Source organism: Sinocyclocheilus rhinocerous, unplaced genomic scaffold, assembly GCF_001515625.1.
Source record: "Sinocyclocheilus rhinocerous isolate Xijiao unplaced genomic scaffold, SAMN03320098_v1.1 scaffold195, whole genome shotgun sequence".
Classification (NCBI taxonomy): Eukaryota; Metazoa; Chordata; class Actinopteri; order Cypriniformes; family Cyprinidae; genus Sinocyclocheilus; species Sinocyclocheilus rhinocerous.
This window is the reverse complement of record NW_015631099.1, coordinates 397,203-411,273: the sequence shown is the minus strand read 5'-3', so window position 1 is coordinate 411,273 and position 14,071 is coordinate 397,203. Positions and strand designations below refer to the sequence as shown.

Sequence of the window (14,071 nt, the reverse complement as noted above, 5' to 3'; positions counted from 1 at the left end):
GGTAAAAAAATGATAAAAATACTGTTCGGTTTCTGACACAAACCGATCGTTTCGTGTGTTAGGACATCAATGTGTCGTCACGAGCTGCAGGGTTTAATTTGGTTTTGTTTGTGTATGGTTTTTTTGACTCTCAAAGCCGTGATTCCCATCCACTTGCATTATATGACTGACAGACTGCAACGGTTTGACTTAAAAATCATAATTTGTGTTCTACTGAAGAAACAAAGTCACCTACATCTTGGATGCCCTGGGGGTAAACAGATAAACATCAAATTTTCATTTTTGGGTGAACTATCCCTTTAATTACGTTTTTTAAACACCCACCCCTCTTATCTGTTATTGGTCAGTCAAACATGTATCCCCACCCCAAACTCACACAATTGGTTGAATTAGCTCAAGCAAGACATGTCCACAAGTCTTTTCATCTGAAGTCTGAGTCAAGTCTAGTCTTTAAGCCAGAGTCTGAAGTCAAGTCTATAGTCTTTAAGCTGGAGTCCGAGTCGAGTCTGGAGTCATTTCACTAATTGTTGCAAATAAATTCTCATCCTTAAATATCCTATTTACAAGGTTGTATTTTAAAGTCAAAATATGTTCAGTCAATCCAAGACACAAAAATACATAAATACATGTAAAATTATGAATTTGAGGAGGCACGTTCATATTCAAAATCATCTGCAAAACCATGATGTAGCCACTAGATGCTAATTAATCTAATTCTAGATCTAATGAATCACATTAATCACGCATCAATTTTAGCTGAGAAAATACCCCCAAAAGATCATTTAAAAACATTGTGTTAGAGGAGTAAAGCATTTAATAGATATTACAAAAAGTAGCTTTAGAAAGAAATATTTTGATTCAACATAGCATAAATAATGATAATAGATGGGTATTAATGGGTTTTAAAAAATGAATACTGAAATGTGAAATGATTTTTTTAAATGAAATGACATTCAAAATATGAAACTATAGCCTTCACTAGGTGGCGGCAAGTCACCGTCTTAATGAATGAGTGAGTCATTCATTCAACCGACTCCTTCAAATGGATGATTAATTCGGAAACGAAGCAAGTGACTGAATCGCTCACTGAATCATTGAGTCGATTCGTTCAAAAACGTGACAAATTCATTCAGGAGCGAAACGCTGCTGTGTTGCTATAGACCCACAACAGTTCTGCAGTGGCTTTGTTTGAACTATTGTCATTTTGCGGAACTGAGCAAAACAGACAATACAATATTGTGTATAACATTTCACATAATATTAACTTAGTGTTAATAGAACTATTGTATAAAATCAATATCACATTTGCAATCGTGCAGATATTCGGGAAAAAAACCCCAGCACTCTTGCTTGTGTGATATTGCTAAACTATATAATAAATAAACCTATACATGTTATTTTTTCCCCCCATAATTAATCGCACCAATTAAAACGTAAAATAGACTAGGGTGACCATACATCCTCTTTTCCCCGGACATGTCCTCTTTTTAGACTTAAAAAAAATGCTTCCGCCGGGATTTCTAAATCGCCCAAAATATCTGGGATTCGACTTTTGCTTTTGCCATTCATTGTGTGCATTTTTGTATTAAAGCCTTGCGCGTGACTGTTTTCTTATCCCGCTCACAATTTCTGACCATTTCTGCCTGCTCACGCAAACTAACATTGCATATAATTTTCGCGCATCAGGGAGCCGCTATCAATATGCGGAGTATTTAAATCACTTTGGATGCAGCTTGTGTAGGATGCAGGGTTGCCAAATCCGCATTTTTTTCCACGATATTGGGCTGATTTTGAACTATTGCGGCGTGTTGATTTTCTCCCGTGGGTTATAAAGGTTTGAAATATTGCATACATTACATCTGACTGAAATGCTTGTATTGAAACATTTTGCATTCTACCTATGATACAACTGTGGTAGATGTTAAGTTTTGTGAAGGATGGCCAGTGGTAGGAAGCCTTTTAGTTGTGTTTATGATCAATCTGCAAAATGGTGACTGTAAAATATGTATTTTAGGTATGGAAATTACATATTTTGAGTTTTGATATGGGATATGGTCAATGCACTACTTTGGGGGCTACTTTAACCCCAACTCAAACCCAAATCCAACCGAAAAGAAATACAATGCAGCAAGCAATCAAGGCACTTTTAATGGCAGAAATCATCACCTGAGGCAGGACACTTCCATTCACCCTGAGCTTTCCTTCAATCTCCTGCTGAACCTCATATTCATACCTCAGAAGCTACACCGACTTTGATTTGACTCTGGACACTTGATATGCACATTTATGAGGTAGAATTGAAAACACCTTGCTTGCTTTTGCGTGTCTTCCAAATCTATGCATTTAAACCGAACCAAATTCAATATAAAACTCTACATCTGATGAGCTACAAAACTATTCGCAAGTGATGCCATACAGTGTATCCGCTTCCTTTTATCCTGTCTTCACACGTAACCCACACCTTACCTTACACTAGACCACTTAGGGAGAGAAATCGAATGAACTTAAACTTTCATTAAAACCTTTAAAATGTAATCCGTAATATATAAAAGAAAAAAGCAAAAAGGCACATACAGACTCAAGCAGAACTTTACCAAATCAATCTCTCATTTTAAACATCAAGGCACTTTGCGCATTAATATTTGCCACGGTTCCTCCGAGGGTCTTCGTTTAACCAAACAGGAAGCTGCACAAAAAGAAAAAGGCAATGTCAGTAAATAAATTAACTGTAAAAAAAAATAGTCATCATTTGTATGAAAAAATCCTTAAATTAACATTCATAAATGTGCAAACACACACGTTTGTTTCTGTGAATTGTGGGGACTTTCCATAACCTTCTATTACTTTTACCACCTGTAAGGATATCCGTGATATTTGGCCCTAAAGATGGAGAGCAGCCAACTGAAGAACAGCAACACCAGCCCGATTCCTGCTACACACATGACTGCAGAGAAACAAGACCACAATCAAACCTGTTCTGATCTATCAAGCGTTCATAAAGAGCACAGGCTGATGACAGCATACTTTTCCTCTTCCCCATGTCCAGGTCAGAGGTCGCAGCCTCGTGAAGCAGCACCATTCCTAAAGTCACCGCAGCATCTGAAGCAGAGTTCAGGAACACGATCACGACTGACATGAAACTAGACATAAAACCACAGCAAATTCATGGGTCCATATACAGTAGTGAACAGGTACTTTTTTTTGTTGTTTTAAGAGAAATGAATACTTTTATTCAGCATGTAACTGCAATCATGCAGTGTAACTGATCTGAGTGCAGTGAAGGATACTGAAGAGAAGAACAATGTGAGTCTCTGTCTTCCCCATGCCCAGGTCAGAGGTCGCAGCCTCGTGAAGCAGCACCATTCCTAAAGTCACCGCAGCATCTGAAGCAGAGTTCAGGAACACGATCACGACTGACATGAAACTAGACATAAAACCACAGCCAATTCATGGGTTTATATACAGTAGTGAACAGGTACTTTTTTTTCATGCAGTGTAACTGATCTGAGTGCAGGGAAGGATACTGAAGAGAAGAACAATGTGAGTCTCTGCCACAAACTGAGCCTGACTGCTGCCGTGGATGTAACTCTGAAATGAGAAACGTATGTTACTGTGGGCTGAACAAATGAAGACTTAAAGGGATCATGACATGAATAATCTCATTTTCAGTGCAGCGAGTCAATGCAGTGGCATTATTCAATCTTAACAGTGGCCGTTTATTGACAAGCCTTAAAGGAGACAAAACACCAAAACCGGGCGTTTTTCTGATAGGGAGTCTGAATGAGAGTGAAAAATGTGCAGATGATTGACAGCAAAAAACATTAACATTACACGTTAAACTCAAGGAACGTGAAAAGAATGAAAAAGGCATGCCATAGCCCATTTAAAGACCTCAAGAAACTGAAGAGTTTTGTGGCTTTTAGGATTATGGATGTTAGTGTATTTCACAAAATAAACTTTCATAAAAAAAAAAACACATTGAATATTTACAGTCTTTCTTTTCCAGGAAAACTGGACCAAAAATACTGATGACTCAATTTTTGTCCAATCAAATGCTCTCTAGAATGATTAAAGAAAAGTGACAAACAATTCTCAATATGAAATACATCAGCACTAGGGCTGTGCAAATAATCAAATGTCTCGTCAGTAAAGCCGGTTCTGTGATTAGTAGTAAATCTCCCATCATCTGCTTTCAGATGGAGCGGCATTTACTACACAGAGCCGTAGCTCACTGACAAGCTACGCAATATCGTGAAAAAAAGTTGCCTGGCAAAATGGCTCAAAATGTTGGCCCGTGTATCATCAGCCTTTGGGTCTAACTCACCACTTGGCCAGTGTTTGGGTTCTTGTGAGCGTATGGAGGTCCTCTGATGTGGTTCCACATTTGACCCGAAGTCATGATCAAAACAAAACACTAGATCGAGAGAGACAGAGAGAGAAAGGTGTTCATGTTAACTAGGTTTTTTCTGAAGAAACTAAAAATGCTTGCCTATGCTAAATTCTCTACATTAGTAGGGTGTTGTTACGCAGTTTCTAAGGTTTTTAGAATGGTTGTGAATGCATTGCTATGCAGTTGTTAATTTGTTTAGAGTTATTAAGGGGCCGTTTACACGACGACGTTTTCAGCCAAAAACGGGAAACTTTTTAAGCGTTTTGCCTGTTCGTTTACACGACAACGGCGTTTTGGGGACTGATTATTTTTGAAAATGGGTTTCAAAGTGGAAGTTTTTGAAAACGGCACCTTGTCGTTTCCGTGTAAACACCCAAAACGAGAATCTTTGAAAACGGTGACGTCATGCACGTGCGTAGTACGTGTTAGGTATGTAGACATGCACAGTACGTGTCGATTTTAAAGGCAAGTGCGAACAAACATACACAACAATGGCGGAGTACATGGTACTGTTGTTGCTGCTCAAGAGTTTGCTAACGCTTCTTCAGCAAAGTGTGGATTTACTTCACCAATATTACAACCAACAGCAGAGACACATCATATACAACCATACAACATATAACCTTCACTTCACTTCAGGTACTGTTTACTAACAAGGTGACAGCGCCAACTACTGGCCTGGCATACATAATACAGCATTTTTGCGGATATGTGTAAACGCGAATCGTTTTGAAAACGTTGTCGTGTATATGTGAACCTTTTTAAAAACGCAAGGGAAAAACTTTTCATTTTTGACTACACCGTTGTCGTGTAAACGTAGCCTAAGACAATGGTAGGTGTAAATAAGGAACAATGATCAAGGACTCTAGAAATGAATTGGGTTTCTATTATTGCCATTTTCATCTGGCAAACAATTCCATTTCCATTCTGTTATTTACTTAGAGTGATTTCCATTTTATTAGAATATGCTACACATATTTGCATCATGTTTGTCTGTTTAAATGCATGCCAGCTTCTGTGGCTATTTACATAATCAAAACCATACCGGAGTTATTAAAACTTAAAATAAAAACTAAATTAGATATTAAAGACCAATTTTTCCTAAACACTCTAAAGCTAAATTTGTACTCACTTGATTAAAAACTGGTAACACTTTATTAATTCTCACTATTAACTATTAACTTATTGGCTGTTTATTAGTACATATAAAGCACATATTAATGCATTATTTTGCATGACCATATTCTAGATCCCTTAATCCACGCCATACCTAAACGTAACAACTACCTTAACAACTATTAATAATAGGGCTGTGCAATTAATCGCAAGCGATTTTCATGCGCATCTCGTCAGTAAAGCCGGTTCTGTGATTAATAGTAAATCTCCATCACATGCTTTCAGATGGAGTGGCATTTAATACACAGAGCCGTAGCTCACTGACAAGCTCCGAAAAAAAAAAAACGTCTTCATAATCGCAGACAAATCGAACGTGATATTGCGTAGCTTGTCTGTGTATTAAATGCCGCTCCATCTGAAAGCATGTGATGGAGATTTACTATTAATCACAGAACCGGCTTTACTGACGAGATGCGCATGACAATCGCTTGCGATTAATTGCACAGCCCTAATTAATAAGCAGCAAATTAGGAGTTTATGGCAGCAAAAGTCATTGTTTAACAGTGAGAATTTGTCCCCAAACTAAAATGTGACCTAAAAACCTTTACAAGGGCATCAACAGAAGGAACTCAGAGAAGAATCTCATGTTTGCATTATAAAACACAGGTGCCCACCAGTGCAGAGAAAGCCCAGACGTTCTTATTGAACAGGAACTCCAGGTTATTGCGCTAGCAATAAAACACAAATGTTGAATTGATCTAAAACTCATTTTTGTTTATTAGCATGTTTGAATTGGATCATTGAAGGTCGGCAGCAAATAAATTGGTTAGTAAAATGGGATTAAATGAATAAAGACATTTGTGTTTTTGAACATTTCATTATTGCATTTCATTATTGCAGAGCTGTCAGTCAATAAATGGGAAAACAAAGTAACTGCCATTACTTATTTGAAAAATGTATCTCAGATATGTTTCTTGTAAATTAAAAAGTAATGCATTACTTTACTAGTTACTTGGGGAAAAAGTAATCAGATTACATAACTCATGTTACTTGGAATGCGTTACCCTCAACATTGCATATGAATATCTAATCAACTTCAACTGGATAAAACTCTAAAAGTCCTGCTCTCAGCGGCCCGGCGTAGTTCGGAGGCCTGATCACCCGAATCTGAACGACACGCGACAGCATGTTAAAGCCTGATGTGAGCGTTCAGCTCAGATTCTGGATGTGTCTGCACTAGTCTCACATGCACGTCTGTTCGGTCCGCTACCCATCGAGCCAGTTGTTCGGCCGCAAAGCCTCGGACCTGCAGCTCGTATGTGTCCGCTGGCTTCGGTTTGCCTTTGGCCGGGAAGTTGATGAACGTCGGAGCCGAGTTCATGTTGAGCTGTAGAGGACATACGCAGAATGAAACAAGTATTGAGTAATTACTGGACTTAATAATGTAATAACTTGCTTTGCCTATGAAACAACTTGACATTACATAATCATTGCAGACTATTTAATAATTTTATTGGCTCCTTTCAGATGTGCATATGACCAGTGTTGGGGAAAGTTACGTTTAAAAGTAATGCATTACAATATTGCGTTACTCCCTAACAAAAGTAACTGATTGCATTACTTAGTTACTTTTTATAGAAAGTAATGCGTTACGTTACTTTTTCCTCATCTGGGCTGTGCTTGCTTGTTTGTTTTTAATATAAAAAAAGCTATATTTTCTGCAAATGTTATATTTGTCTTTTACATAAAAAGTGAAATGAGTAAAGGTCGCAGCTCAGACAAACCTCTCAGCTGTGCTGCAACTCTGGATTGGAATAAGACGCAGGAGAAGAAAGTTCAACACTCTTACTTTAGCAATGAAACACAAATGTTGAATTGATCTAAAACTCATTTTTGTTTATTAGCATGTTTGAATTGGATCATTGAAGGTCGGCAGCAAATAAATTGGTTAGTAAAATGGGATTAAATGAATAAAGACATTTGTGTTTTTGAACATTTCATTATTGCATTTCATTATTGCAGAGCTGTCAGTCAATAAATGGGAAAACAAAGTAACTGCCATTACTTATTTGAAAAATGTATCTCAGATATGTTTCTTGTAAATTAAAAAGTAATGCATTACTTTACTAGTTACTTGGGGAAAAAGTAATCAGATTACATAACTCATGTTACTTGGAATGCGTTACCCTCAACATTGCATATGAATATCTAATCAACTTCAACTGGATAAAACTCTAAAAGTCCTGCTCCCAATTTCTTTTTTTTATTTTATTTTTCCGTTGACTATATTGTTTTACGTTGAGTTATAATCACATTATAGAAGTAAAAAGGGTTGCAAATATTGTTTCATGTTCACATTTGTTTTAATTTGTACATAAAACAACATTTGCAACCCTAAAATATAAAATATATTTCGAGTAGTTACCATCTGGAAAACATCTGAGCCTTCATCAAAATCCACCATTGCAAAGAAAATCCTGTTAGTAAATGCACTCGAATAACGCCAAGAGTTCGCAAGGATCTGGTACTCTTCATCTGCCTGCCTGAAAACAAAAGTAAAAAAAAAACCACAAAAAAAATGACTTTTTCCACATAAAATGTGTTTTATATATTGGGGCTGTTAACACAATTCATTCAGTGCAGAAATAATGACTCATTTTGTTTTCCCAAACACTCTCCTCATCTGCCACAGATGGAAAAAACTGAATTCCATCCCAAAGTTACTAGTCGAGTCAATGTCTCGATCTCAAAAGCCAGATTTTATGTACAGTTATAGTCTCGTGGGGTTCCAACGGCCGCCACATGTGCATCCACTTCAACTCCAAATTATCGTACGGTGTCATTTTTGGTTTGTAAAGCGTGTTTGCGAGCTTATAGTCAACACTTGTCCTCGATAAACACTTCTGCTGAGCCGCACTGAGGCGACTCCACACACAGCAGACTCCTACGGCTTTGACGTCCTGATAGTGAAAACAGCACTATATCACGAAAGTGTGCACCACGATTTGGGACAGAGCCAATGTTGATGGTTGAGACATTCAAACAAACAGAGCAGTGTTTGATTACACTCCTCATGGAAATGACCCAACGAATGGATTGTGGTAATTTTGGATAATTTAACGATTTGATAAATTTAATAATGGCGACTGGCCACTCCAAGATATCAGCCAAGATAACAGCAACTGAAAACTTACTGATCATCAGTTTTTTATATTGTAAGTTACACAACAGCAGTGCTGATTTTGTATTATGTTTAAGTATTTATTAATATTGAATTAGCTTTTTTTTATATTTATCAGTTTCAATTTTAATATCAGTATACGTTTACCTCTGCACTATGTCTGTCCTGAGTGAATCCAAGAATTTGTCTAAGTTTTATGTATTTATTTATTCACTTTCTATCGCCATGCCAGCATCAAGGCTATTTTCATGGCGATCTCTGAATAAATTATACAAGGTATACAAGTTAGACATTTCAGATGTACTCTAGACAAAAATTCTAAGACACATTCAGGTGATACATTTTTAAATAAATCCATTAGACACACCTCTGAATAAAACCGTTGTCTATTTACACTAAAAACAGTACAAGCCAATAAAATGTTTCGCAGTCATTTTAGTTTGGCAAGTAAGGCATGATGGTGGTTCCTCACCTTTTAATAAATATCCATGTGTAAATCTTGTATGACCTAAAAGACACCTTATAAAAACAACTTGGTCATACCTAGCTTTAAAATTAGTAAAAAAATAAATTCTTACACTAGGATTTGTTTCATATAACTTGACATTTCATGACATTTATCTAGGTTTTATGTAAAGGGTGTTTGGGTTTATAGGTTTAGGTTTTTATAGGTTGCATAGTTATTATTGTATCATTTATATAGGCTATATGTTGTATAGTAGGTAAATCTTATATGTTTAGATACTTTTCTATACATGTTGTGGTCCTGTGAGCCACAACATTTTGTTACTGTCTCCACACATACGGTGGAATGCCAATAAAGCTCACATATTTCTTATTTAAATTTATTTCAATCACCAAAAACGTTTTTTAATAGCTTTGGTTAGTAACAACACTGCTGGACAGCAGAATGAGGTGTTTCTGTACTGAGCTCTAGCGAACGCTTTCTCAGGTCTCTCACTTGCAGACTGCACACTGTCTCTGTGTCTGCAGCGCTGTGAACATGATGACGACCGAGTAGTTTCGTGGAGGGGCTCGGATCAGCCTCCTGAACTTCTCTCCGTTCAGCCGGATCACTGCACGCTTGCTGGCCCACTCCATCATCTGACTGACCTTCTCTGACAGCAGGGTCTGAAAACACACACACACGTCTGGTCAGCTATCCTTGTGGGGACTCTCCATAGGCGTAATGGTTTTTCTACTGTACAGACCGTATATTCTATTGCCCTACACCAACCCTACCCCTAAACCTACCCCTCACAGGAAACTTTCTGCATTTTTAGATTACACACAGAGAGACACACACACACAGAGAGAGAGAGAGAGACACACACAGAGACACACACACACACACACACACACACACACACACACACATTAATCACTGCTTCAGTCTCTATGTGCTAACCTCACGTTTTCCTTTATATTATATGCACACTAACAAAAAAACAGGTTTATTAAGCTTAGTTAGTGTGTCAGCTCATAATACACTGAGAAAAACCCAAATCAATAATTCCTTTCAAGTGGTTTATAGATGGAACACAGTGTTTAAACACATAATACGCCATTGAATCCCTTGTGGTTTTGAGACAGAGCGAAGCTACGAGAAGCAGAAGACGATTTGAGCAGCCAGGGAGCTCAGTGTATATGAGCGAGGAAAACCATTCAATACAAAACCCAATTAAAATCCACTGACCTCCTTCTTTTTCTGTCCATCTGACGGCGTGCCGTATAAACTAACAGCGAGGAAAGCAACTATCAAAAGTTTATAAAACATTTCTGAAGCCACCACTGCGCCCACGACAGTCCTGAATGAACTCCTGTCCGCTTCCTATTGGTAGAGCTTCTTCTTCTTCTTTGAGCTTATTGGCGGTTCGCATTCTTAAAAGAGCATTACCGCCATCTACTGTGGTAATGGACCAGAGACACTACTCCCCAGACCATTCAGGACTCGTGCTTTCAATGTTGCTGCGTGTTCAGCTCTATTGGTGGAGCTCAGGGATGCGGAAGAGGAAGTGTCTTGAGCAATTCTAAAATAAAAGTCTCAAGCGACAAAACAAGTGTTTTCAAAATAAAAGTCTCATGCTGCCGCTGACTGTTTTATATATATATATATATATATAAAATCTCAAACAGATTTTTCTTCAACAGGGTTTGCTGGCATGATTGCTGAGAAAAGTACATGCACCCCGAAAAAAACAAACATAGAAAACAAATAAATATACTAAGCAAATAAAGAAATTAGGAGCATGCCTGTGGAAATAAAAGAAATGTGACCCTGGAGCACAAAAGCACGGGCATATTTGTTGCAATAGCCAACAATAGGCTACACTGTATGGGTCAAAATGATCGATTTTTCATTAGGATATTAAATAAAGATCATGTTCCATGAAGATATTTTGTAAACTTCCTACCGTAAATATATCAAAACTTAATTTTTGATTAGTAATATGCATTGCTAAGAACTTCATCTGGACAACTTTAAAGGCGATTTTATCTCAGTATTTAGATTTTTTTTTGCACCCTCAAATTCCAGATTTTCAAATAGTTGTATCTCAGCCAAATATTGTCCTATCCTAACAAACCATACATCAATGGAAAGATTAGCTATATATTCATCCTTCAGATGTATTTTTTTCTTCTTCAAAAAAGTGACCCTTATGGTTTTGTGGTGCAGGTTCACAAATGTATTTTATTTCTTTGTAAACTCTATCTCCCTAAAGATGATTATCACTTTCTGGTGGTAGCAAAGTGTGTAAAATAGTGTGTCTTTAATTATTTCCTGCTGGATGCGCAGAACGATCCACCAACATGTTTAATGTTTTAATAAATATGATAATTTACATACAGTTAATGCTCGCGGATACAACTCAATCAACAGACACAATTGAAATATGAAAACAAAGCCTATCATCTCGTCATTTCTCAAAATTATTATTTATAAAATTAAAATGTTTGGCTTCAATAGTTTAAAAAATGAATGAAATGGAGATATTAAATTACTTAACGAAGAAACTGACTACATGTGTGTGCTAAACATCCGGTGAGTGTGTGTGTGTGTGTGTGTGTGGAGGAAGATGGCGGCGCTGATCCTCCCGTCTGACTGGATAAAAAACTGGGACAAATCCGGGAAAAATGAGTTGTGAGTAAGAGTTTGGTAATCAGATGGGAAGTGGGGATGAAAATAAAGGCATATCTATTTTATTTGGGCGGTATCGCCGCGGGTGATTGTTCTCCTCATTGTGAATGTCCACAGCTAACGTTAGTGCGCGTTAAAGACGCATTACTCAAAGTTCAATAAAATAACCAACACATCTACATGTACTACTAACCAAATAAAGAATATAAAGTCTGTAGTTTCTGTACATGGTTGTGTAAGACACTTTATCGAGTACTTCACTCGTTTTCATGAATGTAATGTCAGTGTGCTAATAGTTAGCAGGGTTAGCATTAGCATGTGTCTACTTATCAGTGTGTGTGTTACATAGTATTTAATGTGTGTTTCATGCTGGTAAATATGATCTCATGCACCCTGAGCAGAGCTTTAGTCAATATTAGTGGGTGTTAGGAGGTTGTGTGTAGTGTGAGGTGTAGATGTAACGTTAGCTGTGCTAAAGAGTTCAAGCTCACTTTTATAAGCGCTCCGTCAGATCTGATATATGAGATATCGGTTGAGTCTGAAACGTAGTGATCTGCCCTACCTAGAGAGCATTTATGAACAGTACAGTCTCAGAGCCTACTGAGCGGTCTAACTATACTGCTAGCGAGCTGCCTACTGAGACTGCGGTGTAGTGAACACAGTGCAGCACAGTGTCAAGGAGACCATGTGAGCCGCTTATGTAGACAGCATTTTGAGCACCTGTGATGAAGTGGGATGCCAGTGCATGCTAAACCTAGTGGTTTTCGTGTCTAGACAGCGGTGTTAGGCATCTTGTTTCAAAACTGCTTTTGTATGCAACATTCTTAAAATCTAGTGAGGCGTCACGTGCAGTGCTGTCTTGTTAGGCAGCTTACTAGGATTTGAGCACTGCCTGATTGATGTTTACATGCACCTGTCTTCTGCAGGTAGTTTGACCCATGCGGGTGTTTTGGGCGGCACTTGTTTGCAGTAAATTCAGCTGGTAGTGAATTGTTAATAACCTGTAGCATAAGGAGTGTGTTAAAGGGGTCATATGATGTTGCTAAAAAGAACATTATTTTGTGTATTTGGTGTAATGAAATGTTTATGCGGTTTAAGGTTCAAAAAACACATTATTTTCCACATTCTGTACATTATTGTTTCTTAGAACGAGCCGTTTTAGGTAGACGTGGTTGACTCTTAACTTTTATAAAGATTATCTCTTTGGTTTTGAGACTTTAGTCTTTGCAACTTTACAGATCTTCTTTATGCACCAAGAGCTTGTAACACTCCAAAGAGAAAGGAACAATTGAAATCGCATCATATGACCCCTTTAAAGTTGTTCAGCGTCATACAGAGGTGATTGTGGTGTTGGATTAGACTGCGGTTGTGTGATACAAACAAGCTTTAAATGTGTAGTAAGCTATACATTTTTGATCTGTTATGCCCAGAAACTATTAGACCTCGTTCACTGTTAATCCAGTGCAAATGAAATCTTTTTTTGTTGATTATGTGCTTATTAATAACTGAAATTCTCTTTCTAGCCATTCACTTATTTGCCTTTTCTGTTTCCAGTTTCCAGTTTTTCCAGGGCCTTGCAGGGAAACCCAGCAGTCATGAGTTTGTTAAAGGTGAGTTCAATTCATAATTTTTAGTCTTTGGGTTTATGATGGTGGGAATTTGTTTACCACTGTGGTGGTTGTATATAGAGAGGCACCGAAATTAAAATTCTGGATGCACTTGGCCGAAAACTGAAAATTATTAAGTTAAATTAAATAATACAAAATAATTTAGCAAGACTTTTTAATTTAACTCAATTTTAATGATACTGAATAATAAAAAAAACAACAACAACAGACTTTTTACTGAAAGTAACACAATAAAATTGGACAGAATTTATATTAATATTAGTAACACATTGCGATAAGGTTAATTAGTTAACATTAGTTAACTACTTTACATTAGTTAACTACTTTAGTTAACATGAACGAATAAACAATACTTCTCCGGCATTTATTAATCTTAGTTGATATTAATTTCAACTTTTACTATTAAAATCAACAGTTGTGCTTGTTAACAGTTCATGCACTCTGAATTAACATGAACTAACAGTGAACAGCTGTATTCTCATTAGCTAACATTAAGAAAGATTAATAAATACTGTAATAAATGTATTGTTTATGTTAGTTAATAGCAACACTAACTAATGGAACCTTATTGTAAAGTGTTACCTTAATATTAAATATCAATATATTATTTTTATTCA

The 14,071-nt window shown here is 37.0% G+C and overlaps 1 protein-coding gene and 1 pseudogene across 7 annotated transcripts in view; one reads left to right on the top strand and one right to left on the bottom strand.

Annotated features, from left to right (window-relative positions):
• Positions 1 to 2,573: 2,573 nt before the first annotated feature.
• On the bottom strand, positions 2,574 to 10,629 carry LOC107741600 (magnesium transporter protein 1-like; annotated as a pseudogene).
• A 1,088-nt stretch (positions 10,630 to 11,717) lies between these two features.
• LOC107741598 (THO complex subunit 2-like) overlaps positions 11,718 to 14,071 on the top strand; it is a 106,103-nt gene continuing 103,749 nt past the window's right edge. For all 7 annotated transcript variants that reach the window (XR_001640216.1, XM_016554359.1, XM_016554357.1 and 4 more), the window contains exons 1-2: positions 11,718 to 11,829; positions 13,381 to 13,436. Coding sequence is in view for 6 of the 7 variants with exons in the window: in XM_016554359.1 (XP_016409845.1) it covers positions 11,765 to 11,829; positions 13,381 to 13,436 (121 nt within the window). In the remaining variant the exon portion in view is untranslated. The remainder of the gene's footprint in view (positions 11,830 to 13,380; positions 13,437 to 14,071) is intronic.